Below are 17,400 nucleotides of genomic sequence, written 5' to 3' on the forward strand. Positions count from 1 at the left end.
CATACTCGAAAAAGAACCCTAACACGCCCCCGCCAAGCCCCAGACGCCCCCAGGGTAAAGGCCTACTCGAACCAGAACCCTGACATGCCCCCGCCAAGCCCCTGACACGCCCCCGCCACGCCCCCAGGGTAAAGGCCTACTCGAACCAGAACCCTGACACGCCCCCGCCAAGCCCCTGACACGCCCCCAGGGTAAAGGCCTACTCGAACCAGATCCCTGACACGCCCCCGCCAAGCCCCTGACACGCCCCCGCCACGCCCCCAGGGTAAAGGCCTACTCGAACCAGAACCCTGACACGCCCCCGCCAAGCCCCTGACACGCCCCCGCCACGCCCCCAGGGTAAAGGCCTACTCGAACCAGAACCCTGACACGTCCCCGCCAAGCCCCTGACACGCCCCCAGGGTAAAGGCCTACTCGAACCAGAACCCTGACACGCCCCTGCCAAGCTCCTGACACGCCCCTGCCACGCCCCCAGGGTAAAGGCCTACTCGAACCAGAAACCTGACACGCCCCCGCCACGCCCCCCAGGGTAAAGGCCTACTCGAACCAGAACCCTGACACGCCCCCGCCAAGCCCCTGACACACCCCCGCCACGCCCCCAGGGTAAAGGCCTACTCGAACCAGAACCCTGACACGCCCCCGCCACGCCCCTGACACGCCCCCGCCACGCCCCCAGGGCAAAGGCCTACTCGAACCAGAACCCTGACACGCCCCCGCCAAGCCCCTGACACGCCCCCAGGGTAAAGGCCTACTTGAACCAGAACCCTGACACGCCCCCGCCAAGCCCCTGACACGCCCCCCAGGGTAAAGGCCTACTCGAACCAGAACCCTGACACGCCCCCGCCAAGCCCCTGACACGCCCCCGCCACGCCCCCAGGGTAAAGGCCTACTCGAACCAGAACCCTGACACGCCCCCGCCAAGCCCCTGACACGCCCCCGCCACGCCCCCAGGGTAAAGGCCTACTCGAACCAGAACCCTGACACGCCCCCGCCAAGCCCCTGACACGCCCCCGCCACGCCCCCAGGGTAAAGGCCTACTCGAACCAGAACCCTGACACGCCCCCGCCAAGCCCCTGACACGCCCCCGCCACGCCCATGACACGCCCCCACCACGCCCCCAGGGTAAAGGCCTACTCGAACCAGAACCCTGACACGCCCCCGCCAAGCCCCCAGGGTAAAGGCCTACTCGAACCAGAACCCTGAGACGCCCCCGCCAAGCCCCTGACACGCCCCCGCCACGCCCCCAGGGTAAAGGCCTACTCGAACCAGAACCCTGACACGCCCCCGCCAAGCCCCTGACACGCCCCCGCCACGCCCCCAGGGTAAAGGCCTACTCGAACCAGAACCCTGACACGCCCCCGCCAAGCCCCTGACACGCCCCCGACACGCCCCCAGGGTAAAGGCCTACTCGAACCAGAACCCTGACATGCCCCCGCCAAGCCCCTGACACGCCCCCGCCACGCCCCCAGGGTAAAGGCCTACTCGAACCAGAACCCTGACACGCCCCCGCCAAGCCCCTGACACGCCCCCGCCACGCCCCCAGGGTAAAGGCCTACTCGAACCAGATCCCTGACACGCCCCCGCCAAGCCCCTGACACGCCCCCGCCACGCCCCCAGGGTAAAGGCCTACTCGAACCAGAACCCTGACACGCCCCCGCCAAGCCCCTGACACGCCCCCGCCACGCCCCCAGGGTAAAGGCCTACTCGAACCAGAACCCTGACACGTCCCCGCCAAGCCCCTGACACGCCCCCAGGGTAAAGGCCTACTCGAACCAGAACCCTGACACGCCCCTGCCAAGCTCCTGACACGCCCCTGCCACGCCCCCAGGGTAAAGGCCTACTCGAACCAGAAACCTGACACGCCCCCGCCACGCCCCCCAGGGTAAAGGCCTACTCGAACCAGAACCCTGACACGCCCCCGCCAAGCCCCTGACACACCCCCGCCACGCCCCCAGGGTAAAGGCCTACTCGAACCAGAACCCTGACACGCCCCCGCCAAGCCCCTGACACGCCCCCGCCACGCCCCCAGGGTAAAGGCCTACTCGAACCAGAACCCTGACACGTCCCCGCCAAGCCCCTGACACGCCCCCGCCACGCCCCCTGGGTAAAGGCCTACTCGAACCAGAACCCTGACACGCCCCCGCCAAGCCCCTGACACGCCCCCAGGGTAAAGGCCTACTCGAACCAGAACCCTGACACGCCCCCGCCAAGCCCCTGACACGCCCCCGCCACGCCCCCTGGGTAAAGGCCTACTCGAACCAGAACCCTGACACGCCCCCGCCAAGCCCCTGACACGCCCCCGCCACGCCCCCAGGGTAAAGGCCTACTCGAACCAGAACCCTGACACGCCCCCGGCAAGCCCCTGACACGCCCCCGCCACGCCCCCAGGGTAAAGGCCTACTCGAACCAGATCCCTGACACGCCCCCGGCAAGCCCCTGACACGCCCCCGCCACGCCCCCAGGGTAAAGGCCTACTCGAACCAGAACCCTGACACGCCCCCGCCAAGCCCCTGACACGCCCCCGCCACGCCCCCAGGGTAAAGGCCTACTCGAACCAGAACCCTGACACGCCCCCGGCAAGCCCCTGACACGCCCCCGCCACGCCCCCAGGGTAAAGGCCTACTCGAACCAGAACCCTGACACGCCCCCGCCAAGCCCCTGACACGCCCCCGCCACGCCCCCAGGGTAAAGGCCTACTCGAACCAGAACCCTGACACGCCCCCGCCAAGCCCCTGACACGCCCCCGCCACGCCCCCAGGGTAAAGGCCTACTCGAACCAGAACCCTGACACGCCCCCGCCACGCCCCCAGGGTAAAGGCCTACTCGAACCAGAACCCTGACACGCCCCCGCCAAGCCCCTGACACGCCCCCGCCACGCCCCCAGGGTAAAGGCCTACTCGAACCAGAACCCTGACACGCCCCCGCCAAGCCCCCAGGGTAAAGGCCTACTCGAACCAGAACCCTGACACGCCCCCGCCAAGCCCCTGACACGCCCCCAGGGTAAAGGCCTACTCGAACCAGAACCCTGACACGCCCCCGCCAAGCCCCTGACACGCCCCCGCCACGCCCCCTGGGTAAAGGCCAACTCGAACCAGAACCCTGACACGCCCCCGCCAAGCCCCTGACACGCCCCCGCCACGCCCCCAGGGTAAAGGCCTACTCGAACCAGAACCCTGACACGCCCCCGGCAAGCCCCTGACACGCCCCCGCCACGCCCCCAGGGTAAAGGCCTACTCGAACCAGATCCCTGACACGCCCCCGGCAAGCCCCTGACACGCCCCCGCCACGCCCCCAGGGTAAAGGCCTACTCGAACCAGAACCCTGACACGCCCCCGCCAAGCCCCTGACACGCCCCCGCCACGCCCCCAGGGTAAAGGCCTATTCGAACCAGAACCCTGACACGCCCCCGGCAAGCCCCTGACACGCCCCCGCCACGCCCCCAGGGTAAAGGCCTACTCGAACCAGAACCCTGACACGCCCCCGCCAAGCCCCTGACACGCCCCCGCCACGCCCCCAGGGTAAAGGCCTACTCGAACCAGAACCCTGACACGCCCCCGCCAAGCCCCTGACACGCCCCCGCCACGCCCCCAGGGTAAAGGCCTACTCGAACCAGAACCCTGACACGCCCCCGCCACGCCCCCAGGGTAAAGGCCTACTCGAACCAGAACCCTGACACGCCCCCGCCAAGCCCCTGACACGCCCCCGCCACGCCCCCAGGGTAAAGGCCTACTCGAACCAGAACCCTGACACGCCCCCGCCAAGCCCCCAGGGTAAAGGCCTACTCGAACCAGAACCCTGACACGCCCCCGCCAAGCCCCTGACACGCCCCCGCCACGCCCCCAGGGTAAAGGCCTACTCGAACCAGAACCCTGACACGCCCCCGCCAAGCCCCTGACACGCCCCCGCCACGCCCCCAGGGTAAAGACCTACTCGAACCAGAACCCTGACACGCCCCCGCCAAGCCCCTGACACGCCCCCGCCACGCCCCTGACACGCCCCCACCACGCCCCCAGGGCAAAGGCCTACTCGAACCAGAACCCTGACACGCCCCCGCCAAGCCCCCAGGGTAAAGGCCTACTCGAACCAGAACCCTGACACGCCCCCGCCAAGCCCCTGACACGCCCCCGCCACGCCCATGACACGCCCCCACCACGCCCCCAGGGTAAAGGCCTACTCGAACCAGAACCCTGACACGCCCCCGCCAAGCCCCCAGGGTAAAGGCCTACTCGAACCAGAACCCTGAGACGCCCCCGCCAAGCCCCTGACACGCCCCCGCCACGCCCCCAGGGTAAAGGCCTACTCGAACCAGAACCCTGACACGCCCCCGCCAAGCCCCTGACACGCCCCCGCCACGCCCCCAGGGTAAAGACCTACTCGAACCAGAACCCTGACACGCCCCCGCCAAGCCCCTGACACGCCCCCGCCACGCCCCTGACACGCCCCCACCACGCCCCCAGGGCAAAGGCCTACTCGAACCAGAACCCTGACACGCCCCCGCCAAGCCCCCAGGGTAAAGGCCTACTCGAACCAGAACCCTGACACGCCCCCGCCAAGCCCCTGACACGCCCCCGCCACGCCCATGACACGCCCCCACCACGCCCCCAGGGTAAAGGCCTACTCGAACCAGAACCCTGACACGCCCCCGCCAAGCCCCCAGGGTAAAGGCCTACTCGAACCAGAACCCTGAGACGCCCCCGCCAAGCCCCTGACACGCCCCCGCCACGCCCCCAGGGTAAAGGCCTACTCGAACCAGAACCCTGACACGCCCCCGCCAAGCCCCTGACACGCCCCCGCCACGCCCCCAGGGTAAAGGCCTACTCGAACCAGAACCCTGACACGCCCCCGCCAAGCCCCTGACACGCCCCCGCCACGCCCATGACACGCCCCCACCACGCCCCCAGGGTAAAGGCCTACTCGAACCAGAACCCTGACACGCCCCCGCCAAGCCCCTGACACGCCCCCGCCACGCCCCCAGGGTAAAGGCCTACTCGAACCAGAACCCTGACACGCCCCCGCCAAGCCCCTGACACGCCCCCGCCACGCCCATGACACGCCCCCACCACGCCCCCAGGGTAAAGGCCTACTCGAACCAGAACCCTGACACGCCCCCGCCAAGCCCCTGACACGCCCCCACCACGCCCCCAGGGTAAAGGCCTACTCGAACCAGAACCCTGACACGCCCCCGCCAAGCCCCTGACACGCCCCCGCCACGCCCCCAGGGTAAAGGCCTACTCGAACCAGAACCCTGACACGCCCCCGCCAAGCCCCTGACACGCCCCCGCCACGCCCATGACACGCCCCCACCACGCCCCCAGGGTAAAGGCCTACTCGAACCAGAACCCTGACACGCCCCCGCCAAGCCCCCAGGGTAAAGGCCTACTCGAACCAGAACCCTGACACGCCCCCGCCAAGCCCCTGACACGCCCCCGCCACGCCCCCAGGGTAAAGGCCTACTCGAACCAGAACCCTGACACGCCCCCGCCAAGCCCCTGACACGCCCCCGCCACGCCCCCAGGGTAAAGGCCTACTCGAACCAGAACCCTGACACGCCCCCGCCAAGCCCCTGACACGCCCCCGCCACGCCCCCAGGGTAAAGGCCTACTCGAACCAGAACCCTGACACGCCCCCGCCAAGCCCCTGACACGCCCCCGCCACGCCCCCAGGGTAAAGGCCTACTCGAACCAGAACCCTGACACGCCCCCGCCAAGCCCCTGACACGCCCCCGCCACGCCCCCAGGGTAAAGGCCTACTCGAACCAGAACCCTGACACGCCCCCGCCAAGCCCCTGACACGCCCCCGCCACGCCCCCAGGGTAAAGGCCTACTCGAACCAGAACCCTGACACGCCCCCGCCAAGCCCCTGACACGCCCCCGCCACGCCCCCAGGGTAAAGGCCTACTCGAACCAGAACCCTGACACGCCCCCGCCAAGCCCCTGACACGCCCCCGCCACGCCCCCAGGGTAAAGGCCTACTCGAACCAGAACCCTGACACGCCCCCGCCAAGCCCCTGACACGCCCCCCACCACGCCCCCAGGGTAAAGGCCTACTCGAACCAGAACCCTGACACGCCCCCGCCAAGCCCCCAGGGTAAAGGCCTACTCGAACCAGAACCCTGACACGCCCCCGCCAAGCCCCTGACGCGCCCCCGCCACGCCCCCAGGGTAAAGGCCTACTCGAACCAGAACCCTGACACGCCCCCGCCAAGCCCCTGACACGCCCCCGCCACGCCCCCAGGGTAAAGGCCTACTCGAACCAGAACCCTGACACGCCCCCGCCAAGCCCCTGACACGCCCCCGCCACGCCCCCAGGGTAAAGGCCTACTCGAACCAGATCCCTGACACGCCCCCGCCAAGCCCCTGACACGCCCCCGCCACGCCCCCAGGGTAAAGGCCTACTCGAACCAGAACCCTGACACGCCCCCGCCAAGCCCCTGACACGCCCCCGCCACGCCCCCAGGGTAAAGGCCTACTCGAACCAGAACCCTGACACGCCCCCGCCAAGCCCCTGACACGCCCCCGCCACGCCCCCAGGGTAAAGGCCTACTCGAACCAGAACCCTGACACGCCCCCGCCAAGCCCCTGACACGCCCTCGCCACGCCCCCAGGGTAAAGGCCTACTCGAACCAGAACCCTGACACGCCCCCGCCAAGCCCCTGACACGCCCCCAGGGTAAAGGCCTACTCGAACCAGAACCCTGACACGCCCCCGCCACGCCCCCAATGTAAAGGCCTACTGGGACAAGAACCCTGACACACCCCCGCCAAGCCCCTGCCACGCCCCCAGGCTAAAATCATACTTGAAGCAGAACCCTGACACGCTCCTGCCAAGCCCCTCACACCCCGGTACACACTCGCCATTCCCCTTCCATGCCCGCACAGGCTCGATCCTTCGTCGTAACACACCCCCACAGGTTTGACACAGCCTCGAAACACCCCCACCATACCCCCATAGCCTTGAGACACCCCAGTGTGCTCGCATGAGCCTTTATACAGGCCCCTGAAATGCCCTCGTACATTCGGGTCACACCCTTGAAACATCCTGGTGTTTTCTTGTCATCCTCAGCGCACGCCTCCGAGCCTACCGTCATCCATGTGTGGGTTGACTATCCCCCTTCCATACCCTTATCTGTAACCCTCTGCCCAATGCTCCGCCGCACCCCCTCTGCTCGCGAGGAGAGCCATCCAGTCACACTGCAGGGTGGTTTTTGTGCTGGAGAAACACATCCAGTAAATAAATAAATGGAGATATCCTATCTCCTAGAACTGAAAGGCACCTTGAAAGGTCATCAAGTCCAGCCGCCTGTCTTAACTAGGCAGGACCAAGTACTAATTTTCAGCCCACATCCCTAAGTGGTCCCCTCAAGGATTGAACTCACAACCCTGGGTCTAGCAGATCTATGCTCAAACCACTGAGCTATCCCTGCCTCCAGTGAAAGACAAAGTGGTGACAATTGCCTTTATTTGATTTGTAATCTCAAACACATGACCATCCCACCATGTCCAAAACTAGCACGGACTGTTCATGCTATGTCTCTCATTGTAACAGCTGGCACCCGTTGCTCTAAAGTTGTTTGTCTTTACAAAGCACTTCCATCCAGACCATCTTCCACAGTATTTTATCTTCTCCCTGTAGAGCAGTATTCCCACGCAGGGAATGCTGTGCTGAAGCCCAGCAGCTGTTGACGAGTGCACAGCAACCTGGACCCAAATCTTATGTCGGGAGGCAAAAGTGAAGGAGAACTTCAGGAGGGAAAGTATTGTGCAGCACAAAAATAACTGAGGTAAAGCCAACAGCCGGGGTAAAATCAAATGCAACAGAAACACTGAATTAATGAGAAATGATAATGGAACTGTATCTAGACACTGTCTGCTTACAAATCATATACTTTAATAACATACAGAATTGTTTATAATCACTCCCTTTGAGGATATAAAACAAAGAAGTTTATAGGTTTTTTCCATTCTAGCAGCTTTGTTTGAGAATGAAACCAGACTCTTTTATACCTAGCAAGGAGACTTTGCGTTAGCTTCACTTTCTTCTGGTCATGCAGCACTTCCGCGGTGCAAGGTTTACCTTACAAATAGCCCCACCCCCCCTGTACTAAATCCATAAAGCTGTTTGCATTGGAACTGAAATGAAGCCATAATGGGAGTATTTCTGTTCAGCATAGATTTTGTAAAGATTCTGTCCACCCCAAATTAAAAATCTGGGCTTCTCGCAAACTGACTGTGTCCCTGTAACAGTGTCCTGAAGGGGGAAAATATATACATTAGGATGGTGCACCTTGTTATGTCTTTATGATGTACAAAGGCAACCTTATAAATGTATTTAATTCATCAAGCATATGCTCCTTTGATTGTTTGTTTTAAGCTATTAGAAGTAGCAGAAACATCAAGTCTGGTCATCTCTGCTTTCGCTGAAGGACTTGCTGGGGTCTCAGAGAACAGTTTGCCAAGCTTTGTCAGCCTTCGGTGATGAAAGAGTGAATAATTAACAAAGAGAACTTTTCTTCTGTGTGTGGGACATTTGTGTTCAATAGGTTTAATAATAAAAATAAGAATAAGAATAATTAATCAGGTTTCAATTCCTCAGTATTGGTGATGTCCAAACCCTCCAAGTTCTCTGGTGGCCACAGTGTACACAAGACCTCACTTTCTAATGGAGAAATGAAGCAAATGCATACTTCTTCCCATGTCCCCCCAACCCAAGCGCCTTTCAAATATATCATAAAGAAATAAAAAAAGGGCACATATCCAATCTTTGCTTTCTTTTGCGGGTCACCTTTAAGACAAAATCCTCAACCAACTTGCGGCAGATGCGCCTTCAGATTGGTTCTGCTGTGTATGTGCCCTGAGAGTTTTTAGTTGTTTAAATAAATGCACAAAGCAAATAAGCATCTGACCTGGTATAAACAGTGTAACCGTACTGATAGCAATGGATTTGCACCCACTCATAGATCTGAAACTGACCATGTGCAGTGAAGTCCTCAAAGCATAAGCCCATCAAATAAACGCTGCAGCCTCTCCCTGCTGGAGTTTAGGAACTCTGCAGACCCCTGGCACTGACTGATAGTCATTTGTCCAAACCCTTTGATTATCGGAATGAATGTCATGTCCCCTGTTACATTTGTAGAACTGAGTTTGCCCTGCTTTATACAAAACAACTAGAGGCTTGTTCTATCACGGCAGACCAACCCTCCAAAATACCGGCACTGCAAAGCCGTGCATGGGTCTGTGAAACTGGAATACACTTTGCCAGATTGACTTCTGCAAAGATGGGACCAAGGCGGCTGTGACTAATGTGTATTTATACAAACTGGCTCCTTCCTGCTTAGAAGAAATATCCGTGCCCGGTCAGTTCCTTCCTGCCATCCTTCCTTAGAACAGATCGCTGGCCTTAAATCTATGCATGCTTGCCCGTTGGGGCTGATCTAGGAGACAGTCGTCATTCGTAACAGGCAAAGGCGTCTGGGTGTTGCAAGCAAATGAAGGGAGGAACATGCTGTACCAACCTGCCAGTGCTGTGGGTTCACTTATTTCTAAAACAGAGGACAATGGAGACAGACACAGAGAGAACAGAAAGGGGAGGGGGGAGAAAATATATAGCTCATGTTTTCAGACAGTTGATGAAAGAATGATCATTAGAAAGGTGAGTACACACTGATAATAATACGCATGCCGCTGACATGGTTACACAGAACAGGCAGGAAGTGTGGTTACCATCAGAGAAAATGACAGCGTCTCTCTCCATACATCCAGACTCACATTTGCTTGTCTACATTTGAAAGACAATTCGGATTAAGGGAGGCTGTGAATTGAAAGCACAGTAGCTATTCCTGAACAACTCTGTGCGTGGACGCTCTTATTTCAGAATAAGCAAGCTTTGTTCTGGTTTAGCTGAATCCAATTTGAAAATGGATTAAGCTACACAGGAACAAGGCAATCTTATTTCAGAATAAGTGTGTCCACACGTGGAGTTAGTTGAGAATAGTTATTCTGGGATAACCCCATGTGTAGAGAAGCCCTCAGTGATGAGAGTCTACTGCAGAGGAAGCTATCTATTCTGCCTTGGGTATCAGCACAAATATCAGCTAAGTACATGGGATCAGGATGAGTGGGGCTGAGGCATAGGGAGAGAACACTACTAGATTTTCAGATGTCAGGTGAGACTGGCAGGTGAACTCAACAGCCAGCATCTGGGTGGGACTAGGAGACAATAAACATGGATCCCTCATGCAAATGCAGATGACAGAGCTTGCCTACTTCAGAGAGGTGCTGGGAGGATTCACTCGTGTGTACAGTGCTTTGGAGACACGAGGCTTTAGATTAAATATCATTGGGGCAGGTGGGGGCGGGGGAGTGAAGCACACTCATTGGTGAGGTGACATCACATTTTGCTCACAGAAAGAGAAAACGGCTCCCTTTAGTACTTGGCTGCTAGCAGTATACATCTGTGTGCGTTAGTGAATAAGCAGGGTCGGGTTCTTCTAAGCATAAGGGCCTCGTTTATTTGCAGCTTGGACATGAGGAGGAAGCATTGAATTAAATGGCCGGATTCCAATTCCTTGGGATGGTGGGTTCATTGCTGTGGTAACATCCCTTCTCTTGTTTTGCCTCACACCTCTCTGCAGGCGAGATTCAGATTCACTCTCTCCCAGAGGACCCAACACAGGCCTATGCCACTTATGCCCTGAAAGTAGGGCACCCACAGCCTTGGACTGGCACTTTGCGGGGAGCTGAATTCCACCCTTTGCGAGGCTCGGTGGTTATCCAGCTCCCTCCGTCAGTACCGGCAGCGTCTCCTCACAAAGCACAGGCTCCTCCCCTCATACCTACCGTACAGGATTATACTGGCATTGCTGTTCCCCAGCTTGTTAGTGGCCACGCAGGTGTAGTTGCCGTAATCCTTCTCCGAGACATTGAAGAAGGTCAGCGTGGACATTCGACCTTTGTTCTCAATTCTCACGCCATCCAGCCCGTTGGCTAATCTGCGGGGCGAGAAAGGCGAAGGGCTGGTCCCCCCAACGACAGGATCGATCAATTCCCACGCCCATGCAGTCCCACCAGCTATATCTAGGTTAGTGGGGAAAGCCCCGCCAGTCCCCAGATCAGGACCTCCCAGCTAGCTGTCACCACGACACTGGACTAGCTCCTCATCTGGTCTAAAGCAGAGTGACTCTCCTCATTTTAACAGAGCTACGCCACTGCCCCAAAGTCTCCCCCTCCTCCTGAAGGTTCCCCGGTCCAGGATATTTTCTGCCAGGCTATTGAGAAGGTTCTTCCAGCTAAAGGGACCCCCGGACCAGGCCATCACTGAGGATTCATCTCCACTGGAACAGGAGGTTTAATTTCCACCTCAGGTCGACATACCCATGCTAGCTAGCTCGAGCCAGCCTGCTAACCACAGCAGTGTCACTGGGGCAGCACGGGGTGCTGGGATGGGCTAGGCGCCCAAGTATTTAGCCTGGGTTTCAGATGGGACTGTATTTGGCGTGGTTACACCATCCCACTGAGCTGCAGAAACATAGCTATTTTTAGCGTGGTAGTTTGATCAGAGCTAGCAGGGTATGTCTACCTGAGCGAAAATTCCACTTCCCGTTCCAGAGTAGACGTAGCCTGAGTCTCTATCTGACTTCCACATCGACTCATTACGGTCCCAGCAGCTCACACCAGGTTAGCAATAGCACTCCCCTCCCCTCCCTTCTGAAACAGCCTCAGGGCAGACATTCCTCCTGGTATGAGATTTGGGACCTGGATGTTTTAACTGCGGATCCCGATGCACCTCCCACAGGATCCTTTACTTAGAGAGACGTCTGCAGCAAGATCCCCCCCCCCATAGATATATTAAAATGAAGTGTAATTCTCTCTCCTTCCCGTGCTGACAGATGGCCATCCTGACCCAGGGAATTCAGCACTCCCCATCCTTGCCAAGAACGCAGCCTGGGATCTGCCAGGCCCTGGCAGCCTGTTCAGGTACCTGGTTTCTTCTTTAAACCACTGAAATTCTGCGACAGGGACGGCAGAGGCCTCGCAGCGCAAGATTCCCTTCTGGCCCACCGAGGCGCCGGTGTTCTTGGCGTTGGAGATGTACGGTGGGTCTGCAGAGCAAAGGGACGTTATTATACCAGACTGCAGCTGGGAGGGGCTCCGGATCACGAGCACAGGCTCGGCTCAGAGAGACGTGGGGAGCGGTGAGGGGCTGTGGAGCCGCGTCGTTATGAGGCTGGTTGGAACCCAGTCCAGGTTGTGCCCTCCTGGGATGGCAGGGTGTGGGGGGGCAAAGATCCACCCCCAGGAGAGGCAGCGTTAAGCACTGCCTTCATATAAAGGACACACAATTGGCTGCCATTGCTTGGCTCAGCATCTTTCCCCTTCCCTTCTCAATCCCCCCCCCGCCCCCGAGCCATCTCCTTTCTCTCCTCCCACCCTTCATCTGCCCCCTTTGACCTGTGCTCTCCCCCATTTACCTCTGGAGCTGTCCTTTCCCACGTGGGGTGGGGACACAGAACCTTGAATTGTGTTGGGGCAGGGTGGGAATAGGGCTGGTAGCAAGAGGGAAAAGCCATGTGGGAGCAGGGACAAAAGGAGCCACCCCTCCCTTGAGCCCAGCTGGTGGTGGGAGAGGTGGACCGAGAGCTAGCACAGCTTAGACAGCTGAGGTGGTGTGGCTGGCAGCAAGTAGGCCCCATCCAGCACAGTGTGACAGAGCCGGAGAAGAGCCTGGGACAATCCCAGCACAACATTTTCACCCCTCCCAACAAAAATGGCCAATATCTGGCCAACATGGGACAGTCGAGAGGGTCAGCATGTAAGGGCTGTTCGTCGGCCAGCATGAAATGAGATGTCCTAGCAGGGCAGAGGGCCACATAGTGACCTCCCCCACCATGACCAACACTCATTGGAGCCCGTGTGAGCAATCTCAGTAAAGAAGCCAAAGGCGGAACCGGCCAGGGAGACCAAAGTCTGCTCTCGCCCCCTCAACACTGGAGCACATTGGTAGGACAACGTAGATGAGACTTGGACCATTGCTACCCAGGCCCCATCTCTTGCTCTGGGGACAGAGAGAAAGATTCAGGCCCAGGGTAGCCAACTCAGCACTAGGTCATTCAGAAAAGTGTCAATTCAGATACATATTAAACCGCGGGTCCTCCCCAGACCGCATGACTGTGGGAAACACACATTTCACAAGGGAGATACCACATGCACAGGATGGAAACAAGGAGTCTGCAGAATAAGAGATGCTCCATTGTAGGGTGCTGTCCCTGATGTCCCTGATCCCACCTTGGGATGCGGTTTGGATGAGTCCCCTAAACAGGGACGCTTTGAAGGCACAAGGCTCTACTGACTCAGAGCCATGTAATTCAGACCCCGGAGTGGGCTTACTTTAAAGCTCTTCTAATCTGATTGGGAAAGTTCCCTGCGTCTTTTAAACTCATTCTGTTGTGCCGAGAAATTTACAAACAGGCCAACACCTCTGTAGGACCTAGACAAAAAGACTAGTTTGGAGAGATGAGCCAAAGCCAGAACAACGTATGCAAAGTCTTGCCTCTCCCCTGCCCCCGGAAGGGTCGCTATAAAGTGTAACCCTGAGCCAAACCAATCCTGGTTTTGCATGCTCAAAGAATAGACCGACTGCTCCAGTTTCACTCATCTCTGCTAAACCCACTTCTCCTTGTGTCAGGTGTGAAGAGGATTACAACAGTGGAACCCTGATTGAAAAGAAAAGAGCACCAGGTAGCAGAGGAGTAGATGCAGCCCTTCATCCCTAAAATACTCAGGTTTTTTTAAGCTTCCCAGAGGCGCAAAAGAATCCGAGTCACCCCTGAAATGCCGACAAGCTTTGTCACTCCAGCTTTTCTGCCTTGGCACGTCATCTGAAGTCTTTAAATCGTCTGGGCTCTAAATTCCTAACCATGCTTCTAAAGAACAAATTGTCCTAAGTCGTAAATGCTTTAAGCTTAATGAAATGTATATATGTGATTTTCTTATAGCAATTTAGTGGATATAAAAACTCTACAAGCTCCTTCCTAAAGGGAAAGATATTTAATGTGCTCTGTGTGTGGTGAGCCACTAGAGATTTTTTTCCCCCTGAATTGCTCCTCAGGAAAAAGGTATTACCATTTATGTTTCAGCTATAAATAGTCTTTAAGGGATGCTGACGTAGATGTTATCTGCTTTACTTGTTTTCAGGAGTTGATGGTTATAGTTCAGCTGTTCTAACACACACTCAAACCCCAACCAGCACTGGAATATTAGGATCTCAGCTCTATATCCCCATCGTCTTGTGCCTTTCATCATCTCCTACACCCCTGCAAAGCGGTGAAGAATCAAGGCCCTCAGATCCCAACACCGGCGGGTAGGGAAAGGAAAGTCACGCTTCGGGAGCACCCGTCCCCACTCGGGGTACGTCAGCACTATGAGCCGGGGGCACAATTCCCAGCTGAAGGAGACATACCTGTACTAGCTCTGATCCAGCCAGCATGCTAAAAATAGGGTACAGCCATGTTGGTGGGAGTGGCGGGAGAGGCTAGCCACGTTGAGTACGTGCCTAGGATGGGATCATACTTCGGCAGCTAGCCCCTCCCACTATTCGGACTGCTGTGGCTACACTTTATTACTAGCATGCTAGTTCAATCGGAGCTGGTATGGGCAAGTCTCCCTGAGCTGGGAATTTCACCTTCAGCTTGAAGTGTAGACGTCCCCTTCGAAAGCATGGCGATGGGGCATGGTATACAGAACAGAACAGAATAGGCAGTTGTGGAACTGTAAGCGGACTACATTACGGCGCCCGGTGTTCAGGCTGGGTAAAAGCCAAAAGGATCTCTGTGAAAAGCCCCCACAACTAGCCTGAGCCCGGGGTTGTCTGAAGCCAGGAGGCAGGGTCGGGGAGTGTGTCATGCTGAGTCGTGGCCTACTTACAGTTTACGGTGACTTTTACTCTCCGGATGTCTGGAGCCGCCACGTCATTGACAGCGCTGCACTCGTACTCCCCGGACTGATCCCGGGTGATCCCAGAGATCTCCAAGTACTCGTCTTCGCTCACAAAGCCCCGGCCTGCAAGGGAGAAGGCGCAAAGGGAAAGATCAACCCACCAGCCTGCCACCTCCACTGGGTGTAAAATCTGATGGTCTGATGGAATGGCGACCTACAGGCCTGATCCTGATTGGTTACATTGGGGGTAAATCTGAAGGTTTCAGGGGGGTTAACTCAGAATCAGACTCTGTGTAACACTAACAGGACCCCAGCAGCATATCAGGGTGCTGAATGAGCTGCCAGGGGCCAAAGAACAACTCCTCCAGGTTGCAGCAGCGCCAGGGCCAATGTAAGCATGTCAGGGGCTCGGCTGGGGTCGCATTTGGGTTAGGCAGGGGAGCAGCCACAGTGCTTTGGGCTACAGCTATTCTGGGCCAGTGCATGGACTACAGGCAGCTCTGGGAAGGCTACAACCGCAGGAGCTGCTCAAATTTATCCTAGGGGACATGTTCCCAAAGCAGTGCAGAGTCAAAGCCAACCCCATCCCCCTGGGCTGCGCCGTCCATGCCGCATACGTCATGAGCCGCAGCGCAGAATCTATCCCACGTTGTAAAATAATCCTAATCTGTTTTACTGACAATGCCACTGATTATTATACCTGAAATACATGCAAAGAGCTCCTCGGCTTGTTGCCATTTACGCGGTTTGCTCACTGTTCTGCATTTCAATCCGCTGGGGCAGAATATTAAACTGGTCAGTATCACTTCCCATGGTCATTCATCAGCACCCTGCTGTTGCGTTTGGGTTCCCAGTGTTGCACGGGGCAGGTGTCTCTCCCCCGTCAAAAACCCCACCATTTCCATTGTTTTGGGGGCTGCGGACTAAATTATTATTAACAAATGGTCTCTTGGCGAAAAAATGGGACTGGGAGTCAGGTCTCCTGGGTTCTATTCCCAGCTCTGCCATCCAGATATTGTGTTGGCCAGTCACATTCCGTGCCTCAGTCTCTCCATCTGTAAAATGGGAATAGTGATACTTCCCGGCCTCCCAGGGATGCTCAGAGGTTTAATTTGGGACGTCTGGAAAGGATGGCAAATATATTATTCTTGGCTGGCAGTGTGGGGATGTTTACAGGTCACTCTCCAAACAAGGAGAAGAGGATGTATTTCATTGCAGTGGCGACATGAGTTACCTGCAGCATTCCTAGCATGAAAATGTAGCACAGTATCATTACAACAAATTGCCAGAGAACAGCAAATGCCAGTCACTATGTGACAATTATCACTATTGTACTCCAGCCCTCTCTGTGGAAGCTAAAGGTTGCTGCTATATTCGTGTGGTTATTCTTATTACTCAGGGTCCCGTTGTGCAAGGTGCTGTACAAACACAGAGAAGTAGACCCTGCCCTGAAGCGCTTACAGGGTAAATACATTTTGGGTTATAACAGCTGCAGTGTTGCTACAAAGATCCTGAACTCTAGCCAGCAGGTCTCAGAGTTGAAGAGTATCTTTGCCAGTGACGTGGTCACTGAGAGACACAAGAGAATCAGATTGTGATGTCCCGACAGTGCAGTTCATGGCAGCATGTGACCGTGACCAAATGGCATCCCCTATTGGTGCAGCTACGTGGGGCTCACACTACAAGTCAACATCAGGAGGTAACACCCCGATTAGCTCGGGGCTCTCTGCTCCCTCTCTCCTCCTCCCCACTCATTCTGTCTGCAGAGGTTGAATGGAGCAGCTGCTTCTTCCCTCTCCCACAGCATCCCTCTCCCGCTGATCTAGAAGCAACAGCAACCCTTGTCCATTTGCTCAATGATGTCCAGGCTGCTTTGCATCACATGCATCAGTTGTTCTGTTCACTCTGCCTAGACCAGGCAGGAGAAGCTCTTCTCAACCTACTGGAGCCAAGGAGAGCCATACGTTTCAAGAATCACTGTTCTAACGGCTGCTCTGCTCGGACAACGAGGATCTGAAGGCTGGATGTTGAAATGCTCCCTCTAATCCATCCTAGAGGGTGCCTCTAAATGTGGGGTCATCTCTATACACTGAATAAATACGCCATTAGGTGGTAAAAAACAATCCCCACATTGCAGTCTAATTGGTGAACAGTGAATTTTAAAGTTCATGGACACCAGGTTAGAACCAGACAAAGCTTCTCCACTAGGAGGGTGGTGAAGCACTGCAATGGGTTACCTAGGGAGGTGGTGGAATCTCCTTCCTTAGAGGTTTTAAAGGCTCAGCTTGACAAAGCCCTGGCTGGGATGATTTAGTTGGTGTTGGTCCTTCTTTGAGCAGGGGGTTGGGCTAGATGACCTCCTGAGGTCTCTTCCAACCCTAATATTCTATTATTCTCCACATCTCTCTGCCAGGGCCCCCCAAGACTCAGCTGAAATACCCCCTGCTATCTCAGTCATAACACACGCACAT

General features: G+C 57.1%; 1 protein-coding gene across 7 annotated transcripts in view; it reads right to left on the reverse strand.

Annotated features, from left to right (window-relative positions):
* The window catches only part of OPCML (opioid binding protein/cell adhesion molecule like), a 334,176-nt gene that overhangs the window by 21,673 nt on the left and 295,103 nt on the right, over positions 1-17,400 (reverse strand). The window contains exons 4-7 of one of the 7 annotated variants that reach the window (XM_054005487.1): positions 14,918-15,052; positions 11,976-12,096; positions 10,835-10,986; positions 9,511-9,537 (exon numbers count right to left, since the gene is read on the reverse strand). In XM_054005487.1, the coding sequence (XP_053861462.1) occupies positions 9,511-9,537; positions 10,835-10,986; positions 11,976-12,096; positions 14,918-15,052 (435 nt within the window). Of the gene's footprint in view, positions 1-7,473; positions 7,709-7,866; positions 9,538-10,834; positions 11,011-11,975; positions 12,097-14,917; positions 15,053-17,400 lie in introns of those variants that run through there. The other 6 variants (XM_054005485.1, XM_054005486.1, XM_054005491.1 and 3 more) reach the window with 6 other exon arrangements.

This window comes from Malaclemys terrapin, chromosome 15 (genome assembly GCF_027887155.1).
Source record: "Malaclemys terrapin pileata isolate rMalTer1 chromosome 15, rMalTer1.hap1, whole genome shotgun sequence".
NCBI classification, from domain to species: domain Eukaryota; kingdom Metazoa; phylum Chordata; order Testudines; family Emydidae; genus Malaclemys; species Malaclemys terrapin.